Raw genomic sequence first — 18,913 nt, forward strand, 5'->3', positions numbered from 1 at the left:
TATTTACGTCTTTTGACGTTCTAATGTTCTGAGTGGTTAAAGTTGGTTTACTGATCTTTAAATTCGATCTTAAACATGTGGCTGTACAGAGAGGTGAATGAATGATCTTACTGTAAGAAGTTTTGGAGCATTGGATATCAAATTTGTGGCCACAGAGAGGAGTGTATGGATTACGCACAAGAGTATATATATTGAAGAAATATAATTAAAAACTATTAGTCACCTCAAAATATTAACCGTCCAAACTAAAATATTTTTAATAAATTATTTAGAAACGCAATAAATTATGAACGAACAAGATGACAGATTCAATCGGCTTAGATAATGCACTTCTACGTTCCATAGATATTCTTGAATACAGACGCGTAGCGTTATTCATTATCGATACACTGTTTTTTAAATCATGGCAATCCGTATACTAGTGATGGAAATAAATCGATTTTTGTAAAATCTCGCACGTTTACGTGAAAAGACGTTCTAATGTCTTGACCGCTATTATCATATTTACGTCTTTTGACGTTCTAATGTTCTGAGTGGTTAAAGTTGGTTTACTGATCTTTAAATTGGATCTTAAACATATGGCTGTACAGAGAGGTGAATGAATGATCTTACTGTAAGAAGTTTTGGAGCATTGGATATCAAATTTGTGGCCACAGAGAGGAGTGTATGGATTACGCACAAGAGTCCTGCAATCTGCCGGATTGCAGGACTTGGAGCACAAACCATGGCACTGGTGGCCGCATGGTAACTTCCTTAAACACTTCTCATTGCATAGAATTGCTTCGGGATTTTGCGAGCATCTTGCCTTTATTTGGTGCCCACAAGACCTCAGCTTGTTCACCTGTAACATTGCAAAAATAATTGATTAAACATATTATAGCTTTACTCAAGTCTTATATACCCTCATATGTATTGTTTTCTTCTGCTTATATGATGAAAGATACTCGCCATAATTTTACAATCCTTTTCATCGCAAACTTCTTTACAAGTTTTGGTACAATGATGGCCACACTTCAGAGAGCGCTTGCATTTATTGGGGCACTCGACAGTGTTAACATCCACACAACAATTCACGGTCAAAGTGTGCGAACATTTCTTGATTTTCTTCACCTGTAATTAATAATTTCAAATGTCAGAAATATAGCTTTGTATACACTTTTCTTAATATCATTTTATTGCGTCAGTTCAGTCGGTTGATTCAGTTGGCAGTTAGTATTGGGATAGGAAAGAGAAATAGCATACTCTTATGTATAATGCATAACTCACCGGTATTGAGCACAGAGCGCAATCCAAACCACAAACTAGTTTGCATGGATGATTATTTGTGCAGTCCTTGTTCAAGCGGGCGCAGGGCATATTGCAGTTGTACTGGAAATATAGAAGTGTTTCAATTCTTCCAATTCAATTATCAAATGTGTTTAATATCATTATCTTATCACTTACGAAATTAAAATTATTTGTGAAGTATTACATAGTAGTAAAATAAAATATATATTAAATAAGCACTATTCGGTGAGCCGCATTTTGCGACCACTGGCCGAGGCAAACTATTTATATTTTATTTTATTTGATAAAGCATATACATATCATTTTAATAAAATTTATAGGTTCATATCATATAATTGGTTGTAATAGCGAGATAAATACAGGGATAAATTTTAAAGTTAAAGAATGTTTTGAAAATGATCAAAGATTTTCAAATATCGAAATTCTTCCTATCGAAAATCAATTTCATTTGCCTGTTTGAGGCCAAGGAGTCGAAAAGACCCGTGTAAATTGAAGACAATCGTTTTCTTTGAAATAAGTGTAGACCACACTTCTAGACATTATCTGTTTAGTGGTCTGAACATAATACATAGCGGGCATCTGTTTATCAACAATTAATTCAAAAGGGACTTACTTTGATATGCTCGGGATCATCCTTCTTGTGGCAGAGCAAGCGGCAGGCGTGCCCGCACGCCAGTCGGTCCTCGCACGCCACAGGGCACTTGACTTCTTGGTCATTTTGATAGCAACGCTTTTGGGTCTGCAAGAAAATCACAACTCCATAATGATGCACGCTTCTTATTAAAATCAAGCCCACAAATCAATTTCCTACTACAAAACAATAACAATTTAAAATTTAGTATAATTGGGTTGCTTTGGGGAGGCAATCGATAAGATATCTCTCAAATTTGGTATAATTGGGTTGCTTTGGTGAGGCAATCGAAAATATATCTCTCAAATTTAGTATTATTGGGTTTCTTTGATGAAGCATTCGATAAGATATCTCTCATATTAAATATAATTGGGTTGCTTAGATGAGGCAATCGACAAGATATCTCTCAAATTTGGTATAATTGGGTTTCTTTGATGAGGCAATCGATAAGATATCTCTCATATTTAATATAATTGGGTTGCTTAGATGAGGCAATCGACAAGATATCTCTCAAATTTGGTATAATTGGGTTTCTTTGATGAGGCAACCGATAAGATATCTCTCAAATTTAATATAATTGGGTTGCTTAGATGAGGCAATCGACAAGATATCTCTCAAATTTGGTATAATTGGGTTGCTTTGATGAGGCAATCGATAAGATTTCTCTCATATTTAATAAAATTGGGTTGCTTGGATGAGGCAATCGATAAGATTTCTCTCATATTTAATAAAATTGGGTTGCTTGGATGAGGCAATCGATAAGATATCTCTCAAATTTTGTATGTTTTTCTGTCACTTCTTTTTGACTTCTTGAACATCGTCAGAGCAGAAAATCCTCAAAATACCTTGACTGTCAGCTGAGAATTTGCAGAACTGCGCGAAAATTACTTTGATGAGTTTTGCTCAAATGTCAAATTAAAAACTATGATTTGTGTTTTTTTTGCAATTATTTTCTGTTTACCAGATAATTTGTTTCATGGATCGTAATAAAAAAATCGTTCATAAATAAAAAAAACTGTCAATAATATTTATACGAATATATCAAATAAAACCATTTTCAGCCTTTGAAGACTGCACACTTGAACCCCTGAACACAAGTCTCCAAAACGTGAGCATGATTGGTCGACACGAGCAGATTGTAAATAACACATACCTTGTGCTGGCAAAGAGGTAGTGTTACTTCCAGGATGACTTGACACTTGTGCAGGCGCATATCCGCATGGCACTCCATGTCCGCTTCGTGTTTACAGGGCAGGATCCTTCGGACTATCCGCCTGCAGGGCTCGCACTTCTCATAGCACCGCAGGGGACAGACATGCTCCAGAAGGCAAAGTAATCTAAAAGACAAACAATGTTTTACTTATATGGGAACAGTGACAGCCAGTGACCTACATTTTAGGGGATGCAATAAAAAAAAATCGGAGGAACCCATTTGTGTAGATAAAATACATCCCACAATCCTTGGTATGTAATTATACATCGATTAAACTGTTCCGTAATAACACTTCCATACTAAAAAAAATAATATAATGTTCACAATGGTGTCCGGAAACTTGTAGTACAAGCAGAAAACTAGTGGTGAATCCACATCACATAGAGAACCCAAAATGAATATAGTTTTCACGATGGTGTCCGGATACTTGTAGTACAAGCGGGAAACTAGTGAATCTACATCACATAGAAAACCCAAAAACACTTCCTCTTTTTCCATCTTAACATGAAACTAAATTGGATTAAAAACTTTTGGAGTCTGATTTACGGTTCGATGCATTTTAAAATAAATTAATTAAACAGCTGATATTAAACCCTTAGTGACCGATTTTTTTCACTTTTTTGACTCGATTTACTCAAAAACGAAAACTCAAACTGAAAAAAAATATATCACAACCCCGAACAACACCAAATGAAATGTGATGGAAAGGTGTTTTCAGCCACCAGGCACATCAGTTGCGACAGCTTGTTCCAACTGGGAGAAGCAGACCGGTTAGAACAATTTTCACGCCATAATCTTCTTCTCCCTCATATTCACCAGTTTCCTGCTTGTACTACGAGTTTCCAGACACCGTGTACATCTGCATTTGCAGCACGTCAGAAGTAGATAGCACGAGTAGAAGATACTCCCAGTATCACCCTGGAGAAATTCCACCATTCAGAAGTGATATTTGAAATGGCTTTAGCCATATTTGGTAACCAGACCTGAATAGCCAGGTACTTCCACATTCCTCTTCCCCTCCACCCTAACATGAGACTAGGATTCACTAGGCACATACTCCAGCGCATGTTTAATGGAAAAACACCTTAGAACAGTGAAGCGGGACATTTCGCTTTTACACACCAGTCAGTTGTCGCAGTGATGCCAACCGAAGAGGTTGTGTTGATCAGTGCTACTTACCCGCACTATTTACTTGTTGAGCGGCACAATGCGCATCTGTCTTTACTCGTTGACATCTGACGTGGGACTGATACACACCCCGTGCAGCCACAAGCGCTCGCTCGCAGAGTGCAGACAATATGTTCCAGGTCACACAGGAATGTAGCACTATGTTGCATGCAACATTGTCCATTTCTAAACTCAAGCACCTGACTAACTCTTTAACTTTCCGATTTAAATCTTTACGGCAAATGTGGGAGAGAACGCTGATCAATTTCTCAAAATGCCTATTGTTGTAGCTTTAGGAAATTCAAAGAAGCATTGTTTTTTTTACAATACATACATGTCTTGTACAATAATTAGGTTGACTAACCTTTGACACTTTTCCTTGCATTTAACATTTATGTGCTCGCGGTCCAATGGATGGCAGAAACTTTTGCAGTTGTGTCCACAGCCCATCAGACTCCCGCAGATCTTGGTGCAGCCGCCTTCTGGAACTTTGTCGAAGTCTTCCGCTTTTTGCATCTATAAATGTCGCATAAACAGATCAAATATTTAATTTATAAACACTTTATATTATCCTGTTCAAAGGAGGGCGGTCCGTCTGGCAATCCGTTGCTCAGCAACAGATCGATTGCCTTCTCTAATGCACAGACGGAATGAGTTTGAGTGCTGAGTTTTTTCTACATGTATTTGAAAGGAGACTGCTAGAAAGAGTTAGCAGCATTGATCCCTGTGCACCGGTGCACGTTCGCGGAACTCTACAGATACGGGTGGAAAACAGTTCACAGTTCATGAGGACGGGTCATTTCTCCAACTTTGTGTAAGTCTGTTCACATGTGGAAGAGTTACTCTAATCTGTTTTACCTCCTTAATTAATAAATCCCTTCTTACAGCCCCTACCTCAAAACGTTGCATAACTGGGTGGCGATATAGTTCCCTTGCCTTTACACCACGCAGACAAGGATGGTTACGTACATAGTATTAAGGTGGGTTTATTGTCAGATGGCAATTTCTTCCAAGCAATTCGTTGTGCGAGGTATTCAAAATGTCTTTATTTTTATTTTTTAATTACAGCTAAAATTTCATACGAGAGGCTCATTGATTAATTTTAAAAATCATTAATACAAATCATCACTAACCGGAGTAAACACGTCCCTATGGATGTCACAACTTAATATAAGACTTGGTCCAATTGACTTCTGCTCAGTCAATGTGTCATTGATAGTATTCCACAGTGGGCTTTTCTTCATCAATATACTCATATTTCCGATTATAAAGAACCCTATAAAATAAAAACAAGTACAATTATTTACAGTAATATGGGGCGACTTTGGTCATCGCGGATATTCGCTATATTCCCGTTACCACTCATAATTATTTACAGTAATATGGGGCGACTTTATTTATGGTGGAAATTTGCAATATTTCTGTTAAAACTCACAATCATTTACAGTAATATGGGGCGTCTTTGGTCATCGCGGATATTTCCAATATTCCCATTACCACTCACAATTATTTACAGTAATATGGGGCGACTTTGGTCATCGCGGATATTTCCAATATTCCCATTACCACTCACAAATTTCTCGCTTTTTTATCAAAAATATTGCATATGTGTCAAATTAATTGGTTTTTTTTTTTGATTTTTATTATTTAGTTATTCAAAGATATTTATGGTTGAATTGTGAAGTGGTAGGTTTTTTGAGATTGGGTTATCGTTGTAATAAACCAATAAAAAATGGTACATCAAAGTCGTCCCTCTCTGAAAAGTGACTTTCACAGTGCTTTTGTATTTTTTAACTTCCCAAATTCATACAATAAATATGATATAAAATTATCCAACACAAATGATTTTATAAAAAATTATTTAGTTGAAAATTGATAAAAATCACCCCATTTTACAGTACTGCAAAATGACAAAACTGAAACAGAAAATCTAAACACAAAAATTCTGAAAAAAACTTTGGCATCATGAAACTTTGTCTTTTTTATTATTTTCTACTTCACAACAACTTAACCACTCTGAACATTAGAACGTCAAAAGACGTAAATATGATAATAGCGGTCAAGACATTAGTACGTCTTTTGACGTAAACGCGCGAGATTTTACAAAAATCGATTTATTTCCATCACTAGTATATGGATTGCCATGATTTAAAAAACAGAGTACCGATAATGAATAACGCTACGCGTCTGCATTCAAGAATATCTATGGAATGTTGAGGTGCATTATCTGAGTCGATTGAATCTGTCATCTTGTTCGTTCATAATTTATTGCGTTTTTAAATAATTTATTAAAAATATTTTAGTTTGGACGGTTAATATTTTGAGATGACTAATAGTTTTTAATTATGTTTCTTCAATATATAAAGTGTTATTTCTTTATGATACTCAGAAAAAAGTACATTTTTCACAGCTTTGAAATAATGGTCAGCGATTTTTACATATTTTTGACGTTTTCAGAAAATGTATATTTAGACACGCAAATATTTACGTATAACAAAACAATACGATAGTGAATTTCATAATCTTTCCAAAACATTTTTTAGAATGAGGCTACGTTTCCCAAAACGTGAGTTATGAAGCTTTTAACAAAACTCGTGAATAACACAAAAATTTTCGCGTTTTGACAGTTCGCAAAGGAACACAAAGTAAATAAAAGTCCTTTTCTGAGAGGTTAATATCAAGGAGTAGTAATAACTTAATAATCGCTATTAAACTCAACAAGAGAAATCTTCCTTCCATTTTATAATTTTATATAATAAGTGCAGCCACTGCAGGACTCAATTTAGGAGTACCCGCCCCACTCCGTTATCGTGGTTAACGAAGCCATCCAAGGGAAAAAGAAAGAAGAAGTGGGTTGTGTGGTTCACATAAAATTACTAAGCATAACATCGTTACCTTCCCTGGCCCTAGACAAAGCCACGCACACCCTGTTGTCGGTGGACAGGAATCCTATATTCTCTTCGGGATTACTTCTGACAAGAGACAGTAATATTATTTTGTTCTCTTCTCCTTGGAAATTATCCAGAACATTTATTTGCACATTTTTTAGCATTGACATGTTGCTTCTGAGCTGCAACATAAAGAAAGTAACATGTACAACCAGACGTAACATAACGTAGAATATGACGTAGAAGATATCTACAATGTTAAACATATACAAGTCCCAGCGAAAGATCGTACATAACGTCATTCTTCTAGTATCTCCTGTCTTTTTAGCATTGAGATGTTATTTCTGAGCTGCAACATGATTAAACGAGATGCATGAGAAGGAAGAGGACGAACGTCGATGACGTCCATAGGAGCTCTCGCTGGTTTACACAGTGTATTAACCCTTCAGGCTAATTTATTCAGTTTTGCGAAAAAACAGCTGTTACCCAACATGGCACGATCAAGTGAATCAGATACTCGAGTCAGGCCATGTCAAGAGTCAGAATAATAAAAGAGTATGTATGAGACAATGTATTAATGTGAATGAGGCAAGGAGTGTATGCCAAGACCGAGTTGTTTGGCGGTCCATCCTCTCTGCCTACCCCTGTGGAGAACTGCGCGGTGGTTGGTTAGTTAGTTGAAAAAAAACATCAAAGATGTCACTGGAGACCAAACTTTCATTTACATTTTTTTACTCCAAATAGTGTCAGGAATCACCGGTCAAGTAGGTTCCTTAACACCCTGTACATATATATATTTGAAAACATGTCATCAATTCTACTAATATAACCAATTTGAAGCTCGATTAGTGTGATGTATGGTAATAAGTTGGGTATTCAAGCGATAGATGGCACTAGTCAGAAAGCTTACTCCAAAGTCCGACAGATGTCGCTAGAGTGTAGCAATTGCCTGTGGGGTAGCCTTGTCAGACTTACCAACCCTCGGGTTGGTAAGTTGGTTGAACAGTGTAGTTAAATCCAGACTTATATTTATTGTAACGTAAATAAAACGCAATTATAGTAAAGAACCTTTTACTTCTTCACAAGAGTTCCCAACACAGAAATCTGCTAGTAAGCAGAGATATAACAATTAGATTCTTATTTGGAGAGAAGAAAGACTAACTTATTTTAAATTTAAAACAACTCAATTACTGTTAAACTTTGTTATGGCTATAAATAGTGGGCACAATGTTATGATACTTACTTAGCCTAAAGTTGTGTTAAAAGGCTGTTTATGGGTTTGTTTTCTTAAGTACATTATTGACTGTTATGTTGAATGAATAGTGGGTGGCCAAGTTTGACTTTGTTGGTCTTTGAAGGCCAACGCGCCAGAGTCCCTTCCAGTGGTTGAACTGGAAAAGAGCTCGCCAAACCGACCTACCGACGGTAGAGCATAATTCTCCATTCAGGGCGGGGAAAAATATATCCCATCTACATGATGTTTGAAAGGAAGTTGCAAGGTTATAGAATGAAAGTAATCTGGTTAAACTTTGGACTGACCGTAACAAGTTGTATTTGATAAATTTCACAGTGAAATACAAAAAGGTGAAAACTTACCCCCATCGACCAGAACGTAGAATCTATCTACCCTGTCTAAAATAATAAGAACGTACGTAGTTATGAGGAACGAACACTGAGTGCCGCGAATGGCGGAGTAGATGAATCAGCCATGTAGCTAGAGGACGACGGCTTCAGGTGTGACTGGTATCGGCCCCGTGAGTACCAGCCAAGAGGAGTGGACGGCAGCATCAAGATGTGGCTGGCCAACGGCCTCGTGAGGTCCGGCCATGTAGGTAGTAGACGACGGCATCAGATGTGAGGTTCAGCCATGTAGGTAGTAGACGGCGGCATCAGACGTGAGGTACGATTTTAAAAATGCTCCGAATCAAAATGCACTCGGCGAAAATAGTTTATCGGCAGAAATAATCACCGATCGCTTGGATAAACTATGATTACCCCCATGGCCACACATGGTGAAAAACGTTTTCATTATTCACGCCACCCGGGGCGAATTCCACTCGCGGGAAATATGACTAGACTTCTAATCTTGAAGCACAAACTGAACATTTCGGTATTAATCGCAAATCCATGAAATAACTTTCGATTAGATCCTCAGACCTCCAGAAATAATAATTGACCCCCCGACCGGACACTCTCTCTCTTCTCTGACCGGCCGGAAAGTGAAGCCATCTTGAATTTTTTGTCACTTCCTGTTAGAGTTCTAAGTTGCCAGAGCATAAACAATAGATAAGATAAATCACAGATTTGACAGGTTCCTACTTAGAGTAATAATCGTATGTTATTTTCATAACAACTTGAACACATCAGCAAAATGATGCCTAATATTTATTAAATAACAAAGACGTTAATCAACCTACCTTTCGGAAATGAAACATTTGTCCCGAGTAGGTGGCCAAAATGGTAATCTCGTCTGGACCGTAGCCTTGCTGAATGAAGTATTTGGCCAAATTGAGAACAAATCTTGCTTCATGATCATTTAAACGGCTTGATATGTCTTCGACCTGCGGAAACGAAAAATAGGATTAATTTTTTAAGCTGTGAATTCAATAAATAATGTCATTATGAGAATTCATATTGTGCCCTCCTGACAACATTTAGACCAAGATTGACTTTTTTGTACCAAGTTTCTTAGAATTATTTTCTCTTTAAAACCCTTTTTAGAATGTGTCCAACTTAGTAGTAAGTTCGCAGAAAATTTATGCAACAAAGTTCTATTTAAAATAATTTATTTTTTAGAACAACATGGTTACATTTGCAATTTAGTTTTATATTTTTAGAACAAGGTTCCATTTGCTAATTTCATGGGCTAGTTCCATCTGCTATAGATTAAATATTTTTGAAGCAACATGGATCTATTTGCATTTTGTTCAACTCATTCACTCATTCGACGTGGTTTTATCTGTCAATTTCGTGAAATGGAGGAAATAAATAAAAAATGACATTTATGAAAAAGTGAAAAAAGTGTTGTAATTGAATTATCTTTAGGCTAAAGAATATGCTATGCCAAAAAAATGACATTTAACAAAAAAAACTAGTTAAAAATAAATAAATAAACTAAGAGTTTACGGGGTTCTATCGGATTTACTAGCTGTACCCCACCACGCGTTGATGTGACTCAGTCTGTCTGTGCAGACAGAGAAACAATAGCACGTGTTGCTTTTACGTCCAACACATGGCACTTTAAAAAAAAAAAATAATGTTTGTCCAACAGAAAGCGCTGTTTTAAAAAAAGCATGTTTTTACCTCTCACCTGTGATATCTATGTAATATAGGTATATAAAAACATATGCATATTCGAATGCAATGTTGTGTCAAAATTTCAAAGCAATCGGTGAAGAACTTTTGGAGATTTCCACTTCCCTTATACAAATTAAAATATAGTCACGTCACCCTATCCCCAACAATATTAGAAGGGATCGGAATCCTTAAAAGTCATTCCAATCTCCCGACCCGAACTGTCAATAATATGTTCAATAACATTATTTCATCTAAATGGCCCAACTTTTCTCTTTTATTTACTGGTGGATCCAAATCTCCCGACTCTCCTAACTGTGGTATAGGTATTAACGTTTACCACAATAATTCTAATGACAGAATATTTCATTCCATTTCCAATATTTTCAGCCGAGTGCATTGCAATAATAGAATCTCTCAAATATATAATCAAAAATAATTTTGAACATTCCCTCGTTCTCTCTGACTCTCTCAGTTCCCTCCAAAAACTTAAATCCAGTCCTCTTCTTCATCCTGATGATCACTTTGTATGCCTTATTCGAGAGATGATAGCCTCCATTCAAAGCTCTGGTAAAACTGTAACTCTGATTTGGATTCCTGGACGTGTTGGTATCATGGGTAATGATATTGCGGATGCCTTGGCAAAACAAGGAGCGTCCAACCCTGTTGTTACCCTCGTAAACCACATTCCCCTATCTGACATTTTTTCCATCATCAAAGATAGATCCCGCAATGTTTGGTCGGAGTATTGGCACATTGCTAGTCAATCCAAGGGAGCCTGCTATGCCTCAATACAAAGGACTATTCCATCAAAACCGTGGTTTCAGCAATTCCCTCATTTTTCCAAAAAAGAAATTTCTTCACTCATTCGAATGAGGATCGGACATTGTTCCGTTCCTTCCCATCTTTTTAAAATGCACGTCGTTGACTCCCCAGATTGTACATTCTGTGGTCTAGAAGTGGGAACTTTAGATCACATATTTTTTGGTTGTCCCTCTCTAAACAAATATCCTCTCTTCTATCAAGCCTTATCTAAAATTGCCTCCCCTCCATTCAACATCTCATCTCTTCTTAGTCTGAACTCGACTCCAATTTTCATTATAATTTTGAAATTTGCTTATTTAAATAAAATTAATATTTAAATTCACCTTTCATTTCTCAATAATTTTAAATGATGGCCAAGAACACCCTTGAAGGGTGAAAGCCAGAAATAATAATAGTTTTAACAAACGAACATTTTTATTTATATAGATTTTAAATTACAGAAACAAACAGAACATTGGTTACAATGATGAAAAAATTTACAGACATTCAAGGTGGGTACCTATGATATGTTTCCTTGTAATGTCTTAAATGTGGTATGTATATTTAGTAATTACCGGGTGATGTGTGCAATGAATATGTGTGTGTGTGTGCGTGAATGTGTGTATATAAATGTAGGCACATTAAACAGTTCACATCATTGACATGATGCTCCTTTTAAATTCGGACAGTGAATCTAAAAAAATGTTGCTGATTTTCAGAGTTTAGCAACAACGTGTATCCCGACTACGCACCGGTGCCGAAGGGATCATTGACGCTAGTTCCTAAGAGCATCTTCCATTGTAATACCGATAGAACAAAGACAGCATACCTACCTGACGCCTGTGCTCTAAAGATTGCAGTCCGTTTGTTAAGATTGGGGAATCTATCAAACGGACCGCCCGTTTCTGCACAGAGTCAAGGGTTTTTTTCAGGTATTTTGGGGCTCCGGACCAGAGATGGCTGCCAAATTCGACAGTAGGGCGCACTTGGGATTTGTACAGGGTCAGCAGTTGTGTACTATTAAAGTATCTGCGGGCCCTATACAGTACGCCCAGCTTCTGAGAGGCCAACTTTACTCTGGCTTCGATGGAGCCCCCATACCTGAGCTGGTCACTTATAGTTACACCAAGCATATCAATGGAAGGCCTGTTCGGAAGATTGCTTCCGTTGAAGGAGACTAGATTTTCATTTGGATCCCTTTTAGACGTAATCAGACAGGATTGGGTCTTTGAAACATTAAATTCGACGAGATTATTTTTACCCCAGGAGGAAATACTCTCGAGATAACCGTCCATTCTCTGCTTCAAAGCCCTCCGAGCCGTTGGAGTTTGTGTGCCCTTTGGGGGCTTGTCAAACAAAAAGCTATCATGAACTGTACTGTCATCCGCGTAACAATGAAACGGTGCACATGTCAAAAGGTCATTGATGTGCAACAAAAACAAAGTCGGAGACAGAACCGATCCCTGTGGGACGCCAGCATTTACAGAGTGCGAGGAAGAGGTGAAACCGTCAGCAACCGCCTGAATCGACCTATCCCTTAAAAAGTCAGCAATCCACGTACACAGGGATGCGGGAAGTCTGTAAGAAGGCAATTTGTTGACAAGTCCTCGGTGCCAGACCCGGTCAAAGGCCTTGGATATGTCTAGTGTGACCGTTTGGGTCTCACCGTGACGTTCCAGGCACCGCCCCCAAACATGCGTCACATACGCGAGAAGATCACTGCACGAGCGGTTCCGCCGGAATCCGTATTGACGGTCGTTGATAATTTTGTTCTTCTCGAGGTATGTGAGCAGTTTGTCGTTGATCACACGTTCCATCACTTTGGACAGAACTGATGTGATCGCTATGGGGCGGTGGTAGTTGGCCGGGTTGGAGCGGTCACCTTTCTTGGGAATAGGGTGAATGACCGCTTTTTTCCAACCAGAGGGCACAGTGCCACACTTCAGGGACATTTTGAAGAGCTTTGTCAAAACTAATCTATTTTTTATCTGTTTTTTTTTAACTTAGTTTTTGGCTAAATGCCACGTTTTTTGCTGAATGTTCTTAAAAATAAAGATAATTCAATTGGAATACATTCTGCGTATTCACTTTTTCATATATTTCAAGTGTTTGTATTTATTAGTTATTCGGGATTAAAACTTTAAACCTCAATATCTCGGTTTCGTACCAATGACAAATGGAAATTTATTTTTCCAAGGGCACAACATTATAAATGTGACAGAGGTTTTTAAGTCACATTAATTTCAATGATTGCACACCTAAAGGAACCGACATACCACAAGTTTATCAAGCAATACAATCTGTCTATAATCAGGAAAGTTGATTTTGCATCTTATGTGGCAGGACAATTTGGATCAACAAATGCTCAAAATATCGCAATTGAAAATGTTGAAACTGTGGATTTCAGTTTAGCAATAAAAAGATTGAAACCAAAAAAATTGTTAAAAAAACCCGTCTACATACTAATTGTCGATAAAATACTAAAGAAATTTTTACGATATTGAGAGAGTTCGGTTTTTCCGTTTCCAACAGCATTTATCTCAGGAATTCTGGATATCTGACGCCTTAGTTTTAGGAGGGATATTGCATTACTGCAGATGGCTTATAAGCTTCTTAACAGTTTTTATTTTATTTGTGTATATTTAGGAAACATACAGTTATACATGTGCATTTAAGATGTTGAGTATAAAATAAACCAGTTAATTTACATTTATAATCTTTTTTATGGTTACAGGTTAGGAAGAAAGTAGATATTTAAAGTTATAAGTATTAAAAAAATAAGAAAAGAATAGACAAACAATAAAAAAGAATTGTTTTGGTTTGAGTACATTGTAAGGTTTATTTGATTTTTTTAAATTTAAGGATACAGTGAAAAATATCAATATCTCTTAGGCTAGCATTACACTTGTAAGTTTTTTCGTAAATTTACGACTTCTAGCCAATGGGCGCATTGGATTTTCAAAATGCAAGATGCCCATTGGCTAGAAGTCGTAAATTTACGAAAAAACTTACAAGTGTAATGCTAGCCTTAGGCAATTGTAAGTTTTATTATCAATACCAGACATTCTGGCCAAAATAGGATTCTATGTGATGGGTAATATCGCGCGAGGCCACCAACACATGCTTGTGATTCTTCCCAGGTGCAGAACTAAATTACCAATGGTGATGCCCTTGGGAAGACTCACTAGGTTAATTAACTACCTTGTAGGAAATGTGAATATTTTCCACATATCCTACAACGAATTCAAGCACAAAGTATTATTTGATATTTGATTATGTGTATATATTTATGTAATATTATATTTTTACTATGCCAAATAATTATTTTGTAATATTCTTTATTGTTTCTGCAATGTAGTAGTTTGTACTGTTTTTGCAAAATAAATAAATAAAAAATAAACTATCAATTACCTTGGATTCCGGTACAGTGTGATTGATGAAGAATAGGCTTTTGACAACGCCCTTGACATCGGGATATTTCTCCACATTGGCATTGTTCTTCAGGTTTTTGTATATAGCTGGAGTAATCAGCCGGGCTATCTCTGGCCGCATGCGGTGTTGAACTTCCAGCTGGTGGCAATGGGATCCATTCTTGACCATTCGCTCAAAAAGCGAAATGTCTAAATTATATTTTTTGGCTAGATGGTATGCGGCAGTTATGGGCCGCAGCTGCTGATGATCACCTGAAACACACTGGTTGATAGAGTACTGATTTCCAACTAAAGGTTAGGTCAGGAGAGAATGTATAGGATGGATACCTATCATGATGAGGTGCTGACAGTCCTTGGTGAGAGACACCACGACGTGGGACTCCATCACTTCCGCTGCTTCCTCCACAATCACTTTAAACAAACAAACAAGACTGTTAGTAACTATCTCTGTACATATTTGGTAATGTGAAGGTTGTGTCTCCCGTCTGTAATTGGAGCTCTTTCACCAATAATGTATTCAGTTACAAGTAAACTAATATTAGGTAACAATTATTTTATAAACAATAATTATTAGCCTGAAACACTCATCCACATTGAAAAATCTCCTGATAAAAGATACATGACGCCAACGGGACTTGAACCCGTGTCCTTTCGATTTCCAGTCGACAGCTCTGACCACTGAGCTATGGCAGCTTATCTCTTATCCGCGAAATAATTCAATATAATATATTATACTACTGTTTCATTCAACAATTACTGTTTGTTACATTTTTTCACCTGAAACAACCAACTTTATTTTGGGTTCAAGTCCCGTTGGCGTCATGTATCTTTTATCAGGAGATTTTTCAATGTGGATGAGTGTTTCAGGCTAATAATTATTGCTTATAAAATAATTGTTACCCTTTGTGCTATGCATAAAAAATCTTGTCTTAAACATTAGTTTACCAAAAAAATAATAACTAATATTAGGTGTTTGTGATGAACGAGAGCTAGTGAGGGTACGAAAGTATAATTACCGATGGGGGAGCGGAGAGACCGGAGCAAGGATTGAAGGCGCGCGGCCCCGGAAGTGGTGACCCCCACCACGTGGGTTTTTTTCAAATTATCCAAATCTAAAGCCTGAGTTAATTCATCAAAATTGATCTTTTCATTCCGGTAAGTTTCCTGAAAATTTTTGCATAGATAATTAATTATAAGTTTGAAAGCAACTCTTTACAATACACAGATATTCAATGACAGGGTTCCGCAAAAAAATAATAATGTATTTTAAAAAAGGGTTTTGGTCTTTGTTACAAATCATTTTTGGACGGCAATAGTTTACAAGCTCTATGGCCTGATAACTTATAAAAAGATAAATGTTTGTTGCAAAGAAAGAATTATTTAAATTATTTTTTATTGTATTTTTAACATGTTACGTTATTATTTGAGCTACCACCATACTAACCTGTATTATGGTAGTTGTTATGGTATGTATACATTTGCGAACCGAAACTCAAACCAAGCCATGAATTACGGGAAAGGAACGAAGCAACTGCAAGCGGCGTTTCGCGCCATTTCCGGTTACTTCATTCCTAGGTTAAGGTTCAGTTCGACAGTTCGGCACGCGTATATCTCGCGTATAGCATAAGATATTAATACATAGATACACTAGCTCTAAAAAATTAAACCCTCCTTAGTAGTCTCGTGTAATAATCTGTCATATAATTTATGTAATCAGATATAAAAACTTCTTATACACGGTGTCCCAATGTTTTAATGTAGTTTTCAGACACAATAGTTGAATTGTTTGCATGAAGAAAATAATATTCTTCTATGAAAAAATACTTTTGTAAGGGGTAAAAAACAACAGAATTTCGAAAATAATTCATTAAATTTTTTACTTCTACCATCATGTAGAATCCATGATCTCCTCCCGAAGTTTGTGCATTTAACCCCTGGACACCCTGTATATAAATAAAATAACATAACTTATATCAAGAAAATTAGAAGGTTTTCCACTTACTATTGCTTGTTTGAATTGTTCCGAAAGATCGACAACCGCTCCTTCTAACCAATCCCAGTACAGTGACCAGCGCTGCTCAGGATTGAATAATTCTGGACTTACTTCGTCTATGGTTTCTAATAGTATCTTGCGGTATTTATCGTTGCCTCTCGATAACTGTACCTAAAATAATATTTAAAAGAACTTGACACTTATTTGGTAATAAACTTCTTCCCGATAAATAAACACAGTGTAACAATATAAGTGAATAGGCTTTACTGAAAACAGTAGACAAGACAAAACGACATGAAAACAGTTGACAGACAAGAAGACGTGACAAAATTCATCAAATAATCGAGTCAAGTTGTATAAATAATCAGGTTATGCCTGGGGTCGGAATAAGAGAAAGGTGTGTATACTAAGATATTATATAATTGTGGATGACTAGGTGCCAAAACAGGGTTACTGCATTCCATCTTTCCTGTGAACGGTATGATTATTAGATAGTTTAACAAATATAATTACCTTCAGAAATTCTAAATCTTGATAAGATTCTTCACGAAGCTGTCGTTGAATGGGATCTATCGAGGGCTCTATTGATTTATATCTGTTGGTCGCATTCTCCACAGAATATTCAAATGCATCTGTTTTGATCTCATTACCGTCATTAAAGTCTACATCCACAACAGGACGGTTAGCATAATCATCTTCATCATCATCATCGTCAAGTAGGAATTCATTGAATTCATCATCCTCGTCGCTGTCATTCTGCTGAACGGAAGATCTGATTGGCTTTGAGACATTAGTTAATAAATTGGGCTGGTACTTGTTATTTTTCCGCAGATCAGATAACAACAACCAGTTCACCAGTGCCGGTCTTTTCCCATCGGCAAATTTACTCAAATAATCTTTCAAATTGAATGGCAAAGCCAATTTGCGCACTACTGTGACACCGTGAGGAAATCTGAACACTATTGTTTCATTGGCAAGATCAAATATGTGATCTTTAGCCTCCAGAGATTTGAGAAGCGCTTGAAATGTTTCAATATGACGTGAATTATCCCTCAAGCTGTTTTTCAGCTTGCCATTATCCTTTGTAAATTTGCGCAAATTGTTTAAATTGAATTCTTTTAAAGCTTCATTCTTGGATTGCCCCCCAATTCTTACCATTTTTTTGGTTACCTTAAGCAAACCTTCAAGGAACTGATCCAGTGCATGGTTTGTATAGCAAACCACTAGAATAGGATTTAAAAGCTGAACTTGGGGCTGATTTAAATAAAAATTATTCAAGATAGTCGAAGCAATCTTGAGGCCGATGTAGGTTTTTCCGGTTCCGGGAGGGCCTTGAATTGTGACAAATTCTCTCAATAAAGCCATTATATATGCCGTGTATTGTGATCTGTCCAAACCAATATCTTCTGACCAGGGCAATCGCAAGTTTGGATCTTGCAGGTTCACCCTAGTCCCATTAAAAAGGGTATATCCAATAACATCTTGTAAATATGCTGGAGTACCTTCGGCAGGCTAAAAAGAGAAACCATTATTAATGATTACATATATATCTCTAAGGGAAAGTTATCTCTTTGTAAAGGTCCCAACTATATATATATAATTATCAAATCGTAATGCAAGACTTCTACTTATCTATATATTCTTATCTTCATGCATTTCGTTTACATTGGTATTTCAACAAAAGGATAGTAAATTATTATTATTATTTTTTTTTTTTTTTTTTATTAATATCAATAGCAAAATTTGTACATTATGTAGGTTTAAAGTATAATATAAGTATATTTTTTGTTTTTTTTTCACAGTCCTCCTCACTAGGGTTTCCTGTTCTGAGGCGGCCTGTAGTTTTTCTTAAATTTTTGTATTTAGTTTTGAATTGTCTTTACATTGTCTTCATAATGTTTGTAAGTTGATTGTTACTTTGATCTCTAAGCCATGTTTTGACTTTTGTTTTAAATATACTCATTTCGTTTATTTTTTTGGTTTCATTTGGTAGAGCATTGAACAATTTTATAGCATGGAATTTATTATTTCTCTGTCCAAAGGATGTGTTTAAACTGGGAGTAATCAGGATATTTTCGCTTTTTGCCCTGGTTGTGTATTTATGTTGGGCAGTGGAGTATTCGGATATGTTTTTTTTTCAGTTTAAATAAAATATTTTTTGAATATAGTTTCTGTACATTGTAAACATTGAAGTTTTTGAATATT

General features: G+C 36.4%; 1 protein-coding gene across 3 annotated transcripts in view; it reads right to left on the minus strand.

Moving 5' to 3' along the window:
- Window positions 1-18,913, minus strand: part of LOC149424110 (NFX1-type zinc finger-containing protein 1-like) — a 79,639-nt gene that overhangs the window by 17,704 nt on the left and 43,022 nt on the right. For all 3 annotated transcript variants that reach the window (XR_016305774.1, XM_089651286.1, XM_089651287.1), the window contains exons 7-20: window positions 17,222-18,220; window positions 16,718-16,879; window positions 15,732-15,879; window positions 15,043-15,126; window positions 14,696-14,967; window positions 9,604-9,747; window positions 7,194-7,368; window positions 5,432-5,574; window positions 4,663-4,814; window positions 3,072-3,255; window positions 1,901-2,026; window positions 1,267-1,368; window positions 949-1,110; window positions 613-841 (exon numbers count right to left, since the gene is read on the minus strand). Coding sequence is in view for 2 of the 3 variants with exons in the window: in XM_089651286.1 (XP_089507412.1) it covers window positions 613-841; window positions 949-1,110; window positions 1,267-1,368; window positions 1,901-2,026; window positions 3,072-3,255; window positions 4,663-4,814; window positions 5,432-5,574; window positions 7,194-7,368; window positions 9,604-9,747; window positions 14,696-14,967; window positions 15,043-15,126; window positions 15,732-15,879; window positions 16,718-16,879; window positions 17,222-18,220 (3,082 nt within the window). In the remaining variant the exon portion in view is untranslated. The remainder of the gene's footprint in view (window positions 1-612; window positions 842-948; window positions 1,111-1,266; window positions 1,369-1,900; window positions 2,027-3,071; window positions 3,256-4,662; window positions 4,815-5,431; window positions 5,575-7,193; window positions 7,369-9,603; window positions 9,748-14,695; window positions 14,968-15,042; window positions 15,127-15,731; window positions 15,880-16,717; window positions 16,880-17,221; window positions 18,221-18,913) is intronic.

Source organism: Hesperophylax consimilis, chromosome 4, assembly GCF_061612785.1.
Source record: "Hesperophylax consimilis isolate HC1 chromosome 4, BYU_Hcon_1.0, whole genome shotgun sequence".
Lineage (NCBI taxonomy): Eukaryota > Metazoa > Arthropoda > Insecta > Trichoptera > Limnephilidae > Hesperophylax > Hesperophylax consimilis.